Here is a 17,118-nt window from a genome sequence, read left to right as displayed (position 1 = left end):
TAAACACATACCTCAAAATTTAGTTTTTGTTGTAAACTTTTCAGGAATTATATGTTTGTTTTATTTTAATATCACGCAAAGCCACACCAGGGCTATCTACACTAGCCGTCCCTAATTTAGCAGTGTAAGACTAAAGAAAAGGCAGCTAATCATCACCACCTACCGCCAACTCTTGGGCTACTCTTTTACCAGCTAATAGTGGGTTTAAACATTACGTTATAATGCTCCCACGGCTGAAAGGGCGAGCATATTTGGTGCGACCGGGATTCGATCCCGCGACCCTCGAATTACGAGTCGAACACCATAACACACTTGGCCATGCCTTTTTTATTTATAAAGTTATGTTCCTATTCACTCCGAAATAACTCTTGTATGTTTGTATTTTCATTTATACTAAAGTCATCAAGGCAGTCTTCTGCCATTCCGAATTTTGAAAATATGTAGTAAGATAGCAGTACCATACCATCTATTCATCATAATGTACCACCATCATCTTCTCCAAAGGATTCAATGCAACTCTCACAGTGCAACTACATCTTAAAATATGTGGAATGTATTTTGATATTGCATTAAATAGATCTCGTCTTCGAAGCTCCAAAATTCCAGCTCTACCAGAGCTAATCCAACTTTTTCCACCAAAACACGTAACAAACAATTCAAAGTCAGCAACTTAAGTAAAGGTTTTTAACGCAGATATAAACAATAATTTTTTTGTATTATAAAAATAACAGTTCTGTAATCTTTATTTAGCAAATACCTTTACGAACAATGACTAGAACTTGGTCTGGTTGATTGTTAGAGCACTTACAATCTGAAGGTCGTGGATTCAATCTCATTTTCAACATGCTTTCTCTTTCAGCCTTGGGGATGCTATAATGTGATTGTCGGAACACATTTTTGTTGGTATAAAGTAAGAGGAGAATTAGTAGTGGATAGTATTGGCTAGTTAACTTTCTTGCACTCTATCATTCCTAAATTACGAGATAACTATCGCATTTAACCCTCAAGTATCTTCGAGTGACATTCAAGTAAACACACTTACTAGAACTTTCTATCTATTTGCCACTAAAACGGTTGAAACGTTGTTCTGTACTTTCTGGGTTTCACGTCAACGTAATGAAATATTTCTTGCAAAGTACAAAAAATCTGATACGTTTGTTTTGATTATGGTAATTTTGTTTGCTTGATCTTCGAAATTATCTAACCAAACATGCGTCCGACATGCGCAGAACAGAACAACGGAAATTATCAGACTTACATGATCAACGACCACGGTAAGAGACACTATCGTATTTACTAATCAGCAGTAAGTCTCATTCGACTATCAAAAAAGTTTACATTATCAGAAATAGTATGTTTGGTAAGATATTTACTCTATTGGAAAACTTCAGTTTAAAGTTTCCGTTAACTACTGATCACAGAAAGCCTCTTAATTAGGCACGAACTAAAGAATAACCCATTAACGATCATATCTAACTAAATAAGATCGTTCTTACTCATAATGATTAGAATTAATTGGTTCATCAGTGGGATATCTTCGCTGTTAGCGGTATTTTTCGGCCCGTAATTTTAATAATATCTTCCGATGTGTGATCAGCTTAGAATATTAAAGGTAGTTTTAAATTCTTACATATATTTAAAAAATCAAAACACATTTATAATAAATGTTAAAAATGATAAAACAAATATTATATGAATTAAATATAGTAAACAATTTATCGAATACTGTTAAAGAAATAACATAACTTAGATTATCACTATAGTAATAGAAACTATTCGTTTAATATTTAATTCTTTTCTACCCTACATATACATAAATATTATGAAAATACATAAATGTCTTATATGGTTACAGTTTATACATATACAGTGGTACCTTGGTTCTCGAACGACTCCCTTCTCGAACAATTCGGTTTTCGAACATACTGTTTGAGAAGAAAATGTCTCGGTTGTCGAACATAAACTCGGTTCCCGAACCAAGCTGTCGTAGCCCGAACCCCCGAAATAACCCGACTGATGAACCGAACGACCCTTCGGCTCACGCCAAGCTTGCCCAAAACATATTACCCGCACCTGTCGCTCAGTCCACACCCCCGCTAAAATCTACTGTGAACGTTCTCGTTTTTCTTTTTTTCTTGTTGTTGTTTTTCTAAATATTCTGATTAAATAAGCCACCATGGGGTCAGAGAAGGATAATGAAAGCAGCAAACCATAAATAAAAGTTGTTAGAGCCACAATAGAGGTGGAAAAAGATCTCATAGTCTAGTATGAGAGTGGTGTTCGCGTGTCTGGCACAGTTTGGTATGGCGAAGTCTACTGTCTGCACCATAGTGAAAAATAAAGAGGTCATCAAAGGAGCTGATGCTCCAAAAGAAGTGACAGCACTTTCGAAACAAAGATAACAAACAATGGAAGAGGTAGAAAAACTGTTCTTGGTTTGGGTAAATGAAAAACAGTTAGCTGGTGACAGCATTCCTGAGACCACCATTTGTGAGAGAGCAAAGCAGTTGCATGCTGACCTCCTGAAAAACACCCCTGGAACGAGTGCTGATACAAGTAATGCCTTTAAGGTTAGTAAGGGGTGGTTTGAAAAATTTAGGAAGAGATGTGGCATACATAGTGTGGTGAGACATAGGGAGGGTGCCAGTTCTAACAAAGACGCTACTGATAAATATGTTAGGGAATTTAAGGACTATGTAGAAGCTGAGGGTTTTATTCCCCAACAAGTGTTCAACTGTGATGAGACAGGCCTCTTTTGGAAGAAAATGCCAAATAGGACCTACATCACCAAGAAGGAGAAGTCACTGCTAGGACACAAGCCAATGAAGGGCAGGCTAACTCTATGGTTATGTAGTAATGCAAGTGGGGACTTGAAATTTAAGCCTTTGCTTGTGTACCATTCTGAGAACCCGAGGGTTTTTAAAGAAAAATAACATCCTGAAAAGTAAAATAAATGTCATGTGAAGGGCTAATAGTAAAGCATGAGTAACCAGGCAATTTTTTTATGGAGTGAGTCCATGAAGTGTTTGCCCCAAGTGTAAAGAATTACCTCACGGAAAAACAGTTGCCACTCAAGACCCTTCTTGTGATGGACAATGCACCTGCTCACCCATCAGGCTTGGAGAAGGGGTTGGTGAAGGAGTACAGTTTAATTACGGTAAAGCTCTTGCCCCCTAACACGACTCCTCTCATTCAGTCCATGGACCAGTAGGTCGTATCGAACTTTAACAAACTCTACACCAAAGCACTCTTTCAAAGGTGCTTTGAAGTGACCTCTGACACAGAGTTAACCCTCAGAGAATTCTGGAAAAATCACTTTAATATTCTCCATTGCTTGAGGATCATAGACAAAGCCTGGAGGGAAGTGTCTTTGAAGACCATGAACTCAGCCTGGAAGAAATTGTGGCCAGACTCAGTAGCAGAGACTTTGAAGGCTTTGAAACTTAGCCTGTTGTCGAGGATATTGTCTCACTTAGGCAAGTGTATGGGCTTGAATGTGAGTGGTAATGATGTGGAGGAGTTGATGGAAGACCACAACACTGAGCTCACCACGGAAGAACTCCAAGACCTTCAGAAGGAGCAGCAACAGAAGGCAACTGAGGAAGTGTCTTCAAATGAGGAGGAGGGAAGGGAGGATGTTCCTAGTTCACTAATCAAGGAAATGTGTGGAAAATGGGGAGAGTTACAAAGTTTTGTGGAAAACTTTCACCCTGACAAAGCTGTAGCAGACCACAGCATAAACCTTTTCAATGACAATGCCATGTCTTACTTCAGAAACATTGTAAAATGCAGGCAGAAACAAACCTTATAAGACAAGTTTTTAGTGAGAAACAGGTCCAGTGAGTCTCAAGCGGTGCAAAGAGACAGAAAAGAGAAAAAACCAGAAAGAGAGTTACCTGACGATTGTATGAAAGGTGACTTCCCTTCCAAAAAATAATAACCCTCCTACTCTCCACGTTCCTCACCACCTTTCACTTACGCCATCAGCTCTCCTCAGCACAGGTAAAGTGCAGTTAAATTTTCATTTAGTTAGTTAGTTATCACCATTAGATTCCATCTAGGAACAAAGGGCCGCAATCGCTTGCGGATTCTTCAACAAGTATTTAAGTGAGTAAGTTGTTAGCCCACTGCACTTAGCCGTCCCTAATTTAGCAGTGTAAGACTAGAGGGAAGGCAGCTAGTCATCACCACCCACCGCCAACTCTTGGGCTACTCTTGTACCAACGAATAGTGGGATTGACCGTAACATAAAGACGCCCCCACGGCTGGGAGGGCGAGCATGTTTGGCGCGAACCCGCGACCCTCGGATTACGAGTCGCACGCCTTACGCGCTTGGCCATGCCAGGCGAAATTTTCATTTATTGTTTTTTTATTGTGTTTATAGTTTTTGTGGTTGACTTTATGCATGTAAGCATTATTATACAGGTATAAATAAGCAATATTTTTACTTAAAATGCTTCATAATGCGTAATTTTTGGAGGTCTGTAACGGATTAATTTAATTTACAGTATATTTTATGGGAAAGATTGATTCGGTTTTAGAACAGCCTTCTAAGGATTAAGTTCGAGAACCGAGGTACCACTGTATCTTGATTAAATCATTGATTAAATGTGTAAAATGCAATACTATAAACTTTATATATATGTAAGTATGCAGTAGCAGATTCGATAATGACAGCTCCAAGATTGTTTCGTGAGCATAACTTATCCTAAATTACATGCATTATTATTTGTTATTATACTAAGTTAACTACTACTTGCTTTGTTTAGTTATGCCTCCCAGTGGAACAGTGGTATGTCTGCGGACTAACACCGCTAGAAACCGTGTTTCGATACCTATGGGGGCAGGATACACATAGTTCATTGTGTAGCTTTGTGCTTAATTCTAAAAAACAAACAAAAATTTGATGATTTACAATATAAAAAGCATTATAGCTAATGCAGGTTTACAACTAAATCTGAAATATCTTAAATATTTGTTTCAAATGAACTTTGAAAAATCATGTAAAAACGATAATGTTATTTATGGATCCCTGGAGAGTTTAAAGATGTTTAAAAATCCTTGCTAAACCTGAACATGGATTTCATAGTGTCAAAACTCACGAGACAGTAGAGTGTTCTGTCCAGATTTCAACCTGACCATCACTTCTAAACTAAAAGAAACATTACCTACAGTCACTCATTTAGAATAATGAAAATACGCTCAGATGAAACAAACCATGTTACAAGGCGGATGTAAAATAATGAAATCGACAGAGAGATTGAAAAGGCTTAGAACACTCAGCAAGAAAATAAATAAAACACATCCTAAATAAGAGAACAACTAAACTTTCCAATACAATTCCTCTTATTATTACCTATCAATTTAACTCAAAACTGTTTCACAAATTTTGAGAAAAACATTTTCATCTTCTAGAACTCAAAGTTTGTCTTAAAGAGATATTTTCTGAAGTTCCCATTGCCTCCTTTAGAAAAGTAGAACTCTAATAGATATCGTTATTCACACAAAAGTGAATTTCATCCTATCCAAAAATTCATAAAAACCACTAACTCGTTTTTTGACAAGCACAATCAGAAAACTTTAAAACATATAAAGAAATCACTTGTGAAACAAAAAAGCAACATTTATATTATATAGTGTAAAAAATGCACTCACCAATATGTAGGACCTACACAAAGAATTCTTAGAGAACGTTTCAACAACCATAAATATTTTATTAACACCACAAATGATCTTCATGTTGCTTAACACTTTAACCAACCTGGTCATTCCATAAACGATGTTACTCTCATTGATATTGAAACAGGATTGAAAACTAATGCAGACAGAGAAATAAAATAAGCTTATTGGATTGCTAATCTAGTTCTTGAAATCAGTGAACTACGTTCATCGGTTTCATCTCTATCGCAAAATTAATTTTATTCTTTGCTTATTTTTTCATGTAATATGAAAGCTGAATTTCTTAAATCTTACTATTTGTTTAAGAAAATTTTTCATAGCTGTTTTTGCAAATTTATTAGTATAACATATCTTTTTCAATCAATCTCCAGGTGCCACCTTTATTTTACTTAAACACCATTTCTAGAGTAAAATATCCCAAAGACCTTTTCATATACATTGTTGCCATCGGCTACTTTGTACCGAAAATGAGACAGAGAAATAAACATTTCCTGATAACGGATGATCTTCATGGCATCACGAAATTTCCTTTATGTACATCATTCCCAGTTTGCCCCTGAAGAAAATAGGTCCACCTTTCGAATGCGCTCGGGTTATAGGGTTTTTATTTCATTTCTATGGTTTTTATAACACTATGAAGGCAATTCTTGTTTGTATTTTAAAGTGGCAGAGGCTACTATAGAGGGTGAAGGTATCCGCTATGTCAAGACAAAAAGCTCCATGAACTTGACTTGTGTAATCAGCAATAGCCCTGAACCCCCTGTGTTTGTTTTCTGGTATCACAATCAGCGGATGATCAACTACGACACCAGTCGGGGAAAGATTTCTGTAGAGAAGATCACCGAAGACACGGCCGTTAGTACACTCTACATTAAAGATGCTGAAACAACAGACAGTGGAAATTACACGTGTGGCCCTTCCAATGCTGGACCAACCAGTGTATATGTTCATGTGCTGAACGGTAAGAGCTGAGTATATAAAGAAATGTTACTGCACTTAATTAGATGTTAGCTCTTTCACCGATGGATTATAGTGCTTAGATCTGTAGCAGGTATATGATGTGAAGTAAGACATCTGTTGACACAGAAAAAAAACGAATCCTTCAATAAAGTATAATTTCTATAAAGTGTATTAGACCTAATAGGCTAATCATATTAGCACTACTAAGTATTTCTATTATGATATTAATAAAACTTATCTGCATTCATTATAAAAATGTGGTTAATCTATAACCATTTCTGATTATGTTATTATACAGGCTATTCCATAATAAAGAAGCCTCATTGTTTTGAAAGCACTTTACAATGTAAAATACACATACATATTTTAATATAACTTTTATTAAATGTTTCAAATATTATAATTACATTAAATAGTGAAAGTGTTTTTTATTCACATTTATACATTCTCTGATCAGTTGTCAGATTCATAATGTCTGTAACCTAAAAAAAGCATTAATAAATTCTTATTAGTAATTAGCAATGTAAGCATCACTGATGATAATCCCTTAATATAACAATCATCTGATTTAAAATTATCATTGCCAACTCCAGCATGCAGTGAATCAGATATAGCCTTTGTATCTTGGGACGATCTTTATATAAATATTTTCGTATTTGTGGCAAGGAGTTTTAAATCTTACGAAAACTTTCAATAGCTTTAAACATATAACTTTCAAATTTTTAAGAAAATAGGAGTAAAATTATAGACCTTCTAACATTTCCTGTACCACCCATCTAAGCATCTTGCCTTTAGGACATATTTAAACGTGTAATTAAATAAATCTAACATAGAAGAGAACGTAAAGACAACGTCTATTCTAAATTTCACACTACAATTAATATAAAATGCATACCTAGAATGTTTTAGAATTACAAGCTTATGCTTCACTAGCACTTAAACATAAGCTCAAATCTGAATTAGTTTATGTTTAAGTAAACGCGATTCACAAGTATGTTTCGTTGTGTTTTGAATTTCTAAAGACAAAAATTGTATTACTTTTATTTTAACTTATTCGAAAAACTATTTTATAAATGTGTTTAAATAAATTCGATTCTAATTTGTTGATACAATTGAGAATTCTAAAACTGATCTTCTCAAGACTGAGGAAGTGACTGAAAAATTAAACCGTGTCACTTGAATATATACTATTTTATAGAACAAAGATCTGATTTTAGTTTGCCCTATTGTCCATCAAAAACTCAATGAAGAATAAATGAAGCTTCTAATTACATATTCCTCACAATATATTCAAGAGATACTAATTCTGAAATAGATCAGCAAATGTACTTAGAGCGATATATTAGCACTAATATCAAGAATATATATACACGTTTCAAAACAATGTGACAAATGTCTATACTTTCTTCTAGTAGAATGAAGTGGAAACTCCTTTCTATACTCATGAGAGTTTTGTAATGTGATATATTCTTACTTTATATACCAAAGTATGTGCTTAAGAAACAATGGAAGTATGTTCATGTAAAAAATAATGATTTCTTAGCATTACCTGGTACATAGTAATGTTTAAAACGATCGCAAACGTTATGTAAATTAGTAATAAATTAAATTTACTTTGTGTTGCTATCTTCCACTACAAAATATTCAATGTTTTTTTTCATTGTAATAAATGTTCACAATTCAAAAGCAGCTGTCGATACGATGTTACATTTTGCTATGAAGCAGTTCCATTTAAGAGAAAAGAAATGTAAAGCTAATTTATGTAAAAGTGGAGATATGTCAAATAACAGAACAAGGTTTACTTTAACTAGAAGCCATGACTACAAAAATAATATAATTTTTGCAGTATTTTGAAGTAGAAAGGAAATTATTTGCACATCAGCTCATTTACCTTTATAAAAATAACTCCATTAAATTAGGAGGGTGTAAGAAATCGGAAAAGCAGGTGTAATTAGTCTACGAAATTAATTATAATTCCTCATATCAGGTTTCATTGAAAAACACGTCGATTGGAGTTGACTGTTTAATTCACCTTGAACATGCTTCGAGGAAAGCTAATATTTCTAGCGTGTTTGCAAATTCAAATTTAAATTAATTAATCTCAATGAAATTTTTTTTTTTTATTTTACTGGCAGTTGGTCAAGGATGTATTCTTGTCAATGCTCTGTCACTGTGGCAGCTTCCCTTAGGAAAAACTAAAGGTGGTTTGGAAGAATCATTGGAGATCAGTTACTCTTTTAGATTTCTCACGTTCAACATGATAATTTTCATGTTTTGCAATTGGTTTTATCGGAAGATTTACGAAACGTTCGTGATAATGATGATGTCACACTTACCAGTAACAATGTATCCATCTTTATTTATTTCAACTGAATGACATTTTCAAAAAGCTTAGGTACGTTTTGTCTTCAACATACCTCGTGGTAAATCTTCTAAAATATTTTTAGAATGAAGTGTGTTTCTACCTAAATAAAAAGCGTCTATACATATCTCAGTTATCACAAAAGTAACATTAGCTGTGATGATATGCAACTCTGAACTCGACCTACAGATGTTAGTAGCTCACTAAAGCTTCTCTCTCTAGAGACAAGGGTTTGTATTAGCCTTGCTAAATAACATCTTAAAGAATTTCGACCTTTATGAGTAATTGAAGTAAAAGGAATATAAGTTGTTATTGATATCGTTAAATTACTTTATGTTAGATGTCAGAGACTGGAAATAAATGACGTTCTATCAGTTGAGATAAATAGTGTTCAAACGTTGATTTCAATAAAAATAACACACACGCATATATATATATTTGTCTGTATGTACGTAACTTCTTCAAGTATAATGTACACGCAAACACAGACATACATATAATAAAAGATATGGTCTATGTAATACATAGTGGTGTCTATCTATGTTACTGACACACGTACAAACAGTATTAGAGATAAATATATAAAGAGCAGATACTACACAAACAATAAATACCGATTAAATATAATGTTATGACCAGTTTATGATTACCTAATACATCATTGCAGAAAATGCAGATGAAAAAAAGATCAACCAGCTCTAGCATATTTTATTTGCTTTAAAATGAGAAGTGCATTTTTTTATACCATACGTGTATCAATGACCAATGTATTCTTGTAAAATATTGTTCCAAATACCCTCTATTATTTTTCAAAATTCAATCGAAAGTTTTTTTTGACGTGTGACTTTCTTAGATTTCATATTAACTCAAACAATTTTAATAATATTAATATCATATTAGGCCATGGTTACGAGTGTTTTTTGGGACTATTTTATTTTGCTGTCTGTTTGTTTCATCTGAATGCTTGGGACGACTGTCTTGTTGAAAAATGAATTCCTGTCCTATAGATCTTGCTTCTGAAAGAATAGGATGATGAACAAATATCAACTTCTACCTTTCAGAAGTCGAGGCACATTTTTTTTGTAGATTTTTAAAGACTAATTGCCTGAGACCTAGTCAACATTTATATTGGTATCCATCATGCTTCACTGTAGTTGTTTTACGTTTATCGTAATTCCTTTATTTTCTCTACCACAAGGTTTGAGTAATACATCTCTAATTATATGGTTTGAGCAATTAAACATTCAAATATTCTTCCCTGTGTATTCTTGTGGGGATTTTTAAAACATCAAGCAATGCCAATTATCTGTAATTATCACGACTATAATGATTAATTAGTCGAAATCTACGTTTTCTATTGTTTATAAATTTCATAGAAGTCGGCATCAAAAATCTATTAGCAAATTGTAAATCAGAGCATGTCAGAGGTGAACGTGGAAGGTAGTTTCTGAATTTTCATTGATTGATGAAAGTAATATAAAATTGAAGAATATTTTTATATAGCAGGATAATTAAATAGTTTAATTAAATTTTAAATGTAACTTATCAAAACATTGTTGCACGCATAGTTTCATCCGCTCGCATGCTAAGGATCAATCTCGCACCCGTCTATCTAACGTGTAACCATTCACGTTCTCTTACAGAGCATGACAGTTATCATTTCTCGTATCTCATGTTATTGCCGATTGAAGTATAAATCAGAACTACCACAAAAAAAATTTATAATTCTGTGAAAAGCAAAACTGAAATGTCAAGAAAATATTCCGTCACAACTCCGAAGATAGGACATGTGATATTATTTTTAACATGGGACATGTGACAACAGATATTATTTTCAACGTATGATATACTTTAAGCCAGTACTTGTACCGACTGCAAATTCTGCTGTACCAACAAACATGCTATCATAGCTTGTTGATAAACAGTTTCAATTTGGCTTAATCTGTATTGAACATTATTCTCTAGCTTTTCTCATACCATTAGTTGAAATTTGATTAGTTTTACTACCTACATATTCTTTGATGTAACTTCGTATTATTATGTATTTTACAGTTCTGGAGGTAATATTCAAACTTGAAGTTACTTCTTGGTCATTGACAATAAATCTGGATTATAATGTATCTGATACAGAATAGCCTAAAATACTTACCGTCACCTTGGAACAGATGGGGATTTCTCTTTTAAATGCTTGTATCTTTAAAATACTAGTTTTATGTACTCTCTTCAGAGCTTCCTTCCACCCAAACTTTACTGAATAATGCAGTTTCGTCTTAATCCGTCGCATGGGCTGATCTTTAGTGGTCAGTACTTTGGTTTTGACACGTGTTTTTATGTGTCACCTATTTGTGAAAGACAATGATGTAGACTACACACTACTGCTAGCTTCCGTACTTTTATTAGCACTTTGCTGGTGGAGATTCTCTTATTGGCTAACCAGAGTGTAAAGTATCAGCACATGGCTCTACTCTTGTATAACTAGTATTTTATGCCTACTGTATTACTTTCTCTATAATTATTTCTAATATATAGACAAATATATACACATGCGTGTGTAGAGGTGAGTGTACGTAATTTGCTTAAGCAAGGACTTTTGAGCACTTTCTATCGATGAAAATCTAAAAAGACTGTTGAAGTACATTTTGTCCTCTTCCATTGATTCCATTTAACATGTGAAAAATATTTTCCATAAATTTTCTCCAGTTAGGTTTTCTTTCTCCAATAAGAGAAACTTGTACTTCTGGGTTTTACACTCTTTTTCACAAACAAAGCAGTCTCTCTAAAGACATCTAAAACTTGTTAGCGACACCGACCTGGTAATGGTGAGAGGTTAGTTTCTGGATGCTGAAGACATCAATCTTTAATGCAGGATAAAGTGAGTCCATTGTTAATAAACATGACTTATAGAAAGATGCTTATGAGCACGAACTTGGTTCAGACAATTTCTAGGTTTCACTGTGCATTTAAGTAATAATGAAAATATTCATCTCAAAACTTTAAAACATAAACCACATTAATTTTTTCAAATTATTTTCTTTGTTTTTGCCCCAGTATGGCCAGGCGTGTTAAGGAGTGCGACTCGTAATCTGAGGATCGCGGGTTCGCATCCCCGTCGCGCCAAACATGCTCGCCCTTTCAGCCGTGGGGCGTTATAATGTGAAAGTCAATCCCACTATTCGTTGGTAAAAGAGTAGCCCAAGCGTTTGCAGTGGGTGGTGATGACTAGCTGCCTTCCCTCTAGTCTTACACTGCTAAATTAGGGACGGCTAGCACAGATAGCCCTGGAGTAGCTTTGTGTGAAATTCAAGAACAAACAAAAAATCTATTAATACTATCACGACGTAATGCTAAAAACTGATTTAAATACGTTTCACTCTAGCAGCATTCAGAAGTAAAATGGGTTTAGTAAACGTCTGCTGGTAGAGGTGGTCGATTTTAATATACCGACAGCAGTAGGAGCGTTATAATGTGACAGCCGAATCCAATTTTCGTTGGTAAAGAGTAGTCCAAGAATATGGTTAGGTGGTGTTGCCTTTCCAATAAATTCATCATTTGAAATTAGGAACAGCTTGGGCAAATTCCTGTAGAGTAGCTTTGAACGAAATTCAAACAGTCTAAAGTAAAATATTCCTTGCATTTTTACTGATATGTTTATTTCTTTGTTATTAAGCTCAAAGTTATCGCAATAGGCCATAGGTGTTGTGCTCATCGGGAGTATCAAATACTGTTTTAGCGTTGTAAGACCTCACATTTGCCGTTGAATAACAATGAATTTACTGATATGTAAGATACCATTCCGATTAGTTTAAAATGATGCGTGAAAAAATTGTGTAACTCAGACCTATGTCATGCTTATAGGTTTTCAACGTGATATTCATTCTCAAATGGAATTATGGCAATATGTTATCTCCCAGAATTAATAACTTTTTGATACATATCTGTAGTGACTAATGTTGATTCACTTTTAAGATTGGTGAAAAAGCATGCATAGCTTAAATATGAGAAATATTTGTTGACCGAATATAAATATCCTGAATGTAAGAATAAACTTCCTCTACTCTCTGTTGTTTTATCCATTTCTTGGAAACTATTCATCAAGTTTTCATAAAGTATTTATTCGATGGTGAGACATCTCTAATACGTCAGTTTTGTGTAAAAAGATAATTGTTGAAGAAACTCAAAATCATTGAAAATTACGTGATACTATTGCACTAATAAATTTACAAATAATTTATAATATTTTAAAATTTCATCCAATACAGGTGAAAAGTCTGCGGCTATGCAGCACAATACAAGCTCCACTGCCTCTAGCAGTTCTGACACTATTATTATGTTGGTAAGTTGCATCTTCGTACTTCTTGTGGTAAGTCTTGTAAGAAGATGACCTCCAAAATGACATTTGTTTCATGACAAAGGCGACGTTGTTGGTATTCTATGTTGTTGATTCGACACTACTTAATTTCCCTAGGCGGTGCTCAATCTCTTCAGAGAAGAAGAAACAAACTGGCAAATATATGTGTCTTCATTCTGAAACGTTACTGTTACGTATATTTTGTGGAGTGAAATTGTTATAAAAACCAAGAAACTCGCACTAATCCTGATAAAAAAAACATTTCACGAAATTACATGGATAAACTAATATATACGGAAGAAACAATAAAATTCTGAAACCTATAGTTTGGTGATGTTACATGTCATGACTTAGAAGAGTTACTGGGAGTAACTCCTACTGATAGAAGAGCTACAGGAGAACAAATTACATCACAGAAATCTATATTAATTTAAAAATTCGATGAACTAGAACGTTGTTGGATTTAAATGTTATAATATACATATAGTTAATAAAGGATGGAAGCCTTGTAGTGTACTGTACTTATACAGTATAGAAAAGCAATTACTATAAATTTTAATGTGCAGGTATATTTCTGACTAATGGATAGATATTTTCAACATTCCAAATGATTGTCTTAGCATATAAAATTTGCTTATTTAGCCAACTATACGTTAAGTTAACGGTTAATTTTCATGTTTGAAGATTAAAAAATCTTTATAAACGCATCTGTTGTTAAATATATATATATATATATATATACATATAAATTTATTTTGCGATTGAACTTCAAAACATAATGTTTAGTGTGTTCTTAGAAAAACAAAAAAATAGACTTTCAAGTTTAAATACAATATATATTTCTTATTTAGCTTATTGTAAAACAGAAGCAAACATTTGTTGTAGTTTAGAAATAAAACTGCACTGTATATTTGTATTTTGCCTACGGAAAGATTCTGGTTCCGAATTTTACATTTACAATTCTCAAGCTTACAGAGCCGAGACAAGATAGAAAAAGATGTTTATTTTGAGTAAACCTAAAACATGTTTTGACTACTAACTAGGTATAATTAATATTTCATTTTTATATTCGTGCTTTTGTTGATAATTAAGCATAAAGTACCATAAGGGGTTCTCGGTGCTCTACCACCACTATTAAAGAGGCCTAGCATGGTTAGCATGTGATGGTTATCTTCTTTTTGCCACAAAATCACGCTTTACACTTTATAAGTTACATAAGTAAGGCGGTCAAATCCCATTATTTGGTTAATAAACACAGAGATTTGTAAGCGGTTTATGTTGAATAACTGACTTTTGCCAGACTATAAGCTAAAACTTATGAATATCTAGGACAAATATGTATTTTCTCAAAAAATCAAGGAAAGTAACACACTTCACGTTTGCAAACCACCTAGCAACACACACTGGTAAAGCATATCTTTCAAGTTTAAAAGTTAAACGTACGTTTTCATTAACTGATTATTAAACATTTATAATGGCTCTTTTTGTATCAAAAATAAAAACACAGAGCCTTCGCTATCCAAATAGGTCATAAATGTATACAGCCAATCGATTGTTTTTAATTTAATACGTAGGAACAATGTCACAAAACTAATATTAGAGCCATGTACCTTTTGTGCGTCAAAATAAAAACTGAGTTTTAGATAATCCTTAAAAAAAAAGAGACGTAAAAAATCCGTATTTGCTTTTTTTAACCTTAGATTTTAACGATATATATAATTATATAAGTAAGCATATAAAGATAAAAGATAAGTATGTATATCTCTGATTTTATTTGTATGAAAATACGAAATGCTCTAACGTATAAACTTCATCTGCTTGCTTACCGTTTTCAAACTGTGATCGGATTTATTCTTGTTTTATGTATCTGTGATATGTCAATTGACTGAGGAAATAAATACATATGATAACTTTTCACATAATACAGTAAATCCTAAAAGAAGTCTTAGCTATTATGATTTATATTTCTAGATATATAATTACGACGTTTTATGTATTTATATTGTTATTCTCTTATTCAAAGCAAACATGTGTTTCCACATGAAATATACAAGAACCATTTCTTCAAGTAGTTAAACGAAATTAAATACCTCAAACACAGCTTTTTAGTACTAAATTAGTAATTATTTTGTTCCAAGTATCTGCCAATATACTTGCAATTTTTTTTGTAAAATATGTTCACAATATTCTTTCTCTTCAAAGGTTCACACGTACTCTTATACGATTTACTTATTATTTTGATAATTTAAATTTTTATTAGGTATTCAAAAGCAACTGTGTCTGCTTTCACATAACACTGTGAAGAAGCAAACTTCAAGAGAATTATAAAGATAATTGCAGTACTTGTAGAAGTTCGTTCCAGTTTAGCCATTCAGATATTATTTTAAATTCTTACCATATTTTTAAAAATTAATTTGCTTGTAATTAATGTGTGTGACACAATGTTTTTCTTATCTCGCACTTGAAGAATTAATTAGTATGTTATGGAGGATATATTATTTCAAAAAAGCCTATGGCAATTTTAATGATTTTTAACTAAAGGAAAGGTTCCATAGCGATTATCGTATCAATGATTTTTTTTTCCAAATGTAAGATAATAAAAACATCTTTTGTATGAAGCAAAAATAAATACGTATATATTTCAAATGTGTTATTAAAAATAAGTGTTAGTGATATACTACAAATTAATACGTTAAAAATGTTCTGGCAGATGAGCCTCCAATTAACAAATCTGCAATATAAGATTTCAATACACGAAAAAATATCTTTGCACAAGTTTTATTCTCTATGTATTGAAAAACTTGTCATGATGTTTATTTATTTGTTTTTTTTATTTTTTAGGGTATGTTCATTGCTTTACAAAAGTAGTTAATATATTTAGTGTGAAATTCCTAAAAATAGGGCAATTGCTTTTATAAATAAAAAACTCGTATTGTTTGCATTGTCGCAAGAATAAAGTTATGTAAACCAAAACGAACAGAATATTAAAGAGTTCCGTTATGAAGTATGAAAAAAGTTAGTAAATGTTGAACTCGGTAGACGATTATTAATATCACAAACAAGTAATAACAAATTAAGTGTAAATTGATAAAGGGATGGCAGTACCAAAACGAATGCAAAGAAGATAATCCTACTTAATTTTCAATATTAAAATTTAATGTTACACTATAAAATTTCCGAGTAAAAAATGATTACCAAGTCTGTCAATTAGATCGACTTCGTCGCTAATATCTGTCATAATCAAGACATGTGTTGACTCAACTTGGTTTTCCTAGTACGTAAGTCCTAGGCTATTAGTTACAATAAACTGATACTTATAATGGCATGACCATGATGTTATAATAAACGAACTCCATACTTGTGTGTAATAAAAATTTAACATTATGTGTACTGATTTTTTTATTTCTTCTCTTCATATTATTATATACACTGCTGGCCAAAAATCTTATTTCCTTTGAACATAAAGAAAAAACATGCATTTTGCGTTGTCAGACTCAACCACTTATTTGAGTAAAGCATCGAATGATGAAAATAAAAAAAGGGAAAATAAAAATAAAAAATGTTTTTAGCAATTAATAGGAAAGTGTGAACACTATGAAATTAGTCTGAATACTAGCTGGTCAAAAGTTTAAGAACATACTGAAACGAATCGTTAATCAGTAAACACGTAACGAAATTTAGTCAGTTGTGTTCAAGCGTTAGCGTTGTCAACATCTCCCACTGACATCACCTGTGTTACATTGGGTAAAAACATGGCAAAGGCTAAAAA

The 17,118-nt window shown here is 32.9% G+C and overlaps 1 protein-coding gene across 1 annotated transcript in view; it reads left to right on the top strand.

Moving 5' to 3' along the window:
- The window catches only part of LOC143229189 (zwei Ig domain protein zig-8-like), a 101,775-nt gene extending 85,042 nt beyond the window's left edge, over positions 1 to 16,733 (top strand). Inside the window, exons 4-5 of the mRNA XM_076461149.1 lie at positions 6,344 to 6,640; positions 13,261 to 16,733. Of these exons, the coding sequence (XP_076317264.1) occupies positions 6,344 to 6,640; positions 13,261 to 13,382 (419 nt within the window). The 3' untranslated portion in view covers positions 13,383 to 16,733. The remainder of the gene's footprint in view (positions 1 to 6,343; positions 6,641 to 13,260) is intronic.
- The last annotated feature ends 385 nt before the right edge of the window (positions 16,734 to 17,118 follow it).

Source organism: Tachypleus tridentatus, chromosome 10, assembly GCF_004210375.1.
Source record: "Tachypleus tridentatus isolate NWPU-2018 chromosome 10, ASM421037v1, whole genome shotgun sequence".
Lineage (NCBI taxonomy): Eukaryota > Metazoa > Arthropoda > Merostomata > Xiphosura > Limulidae > Tachypleus > Tachypleus tridentatus.
The sequence above is the reverse complement of the archived record's forward strand: the minus strand, read 5'-3'. Positions and strand labels throughout refer to the sequence as shown.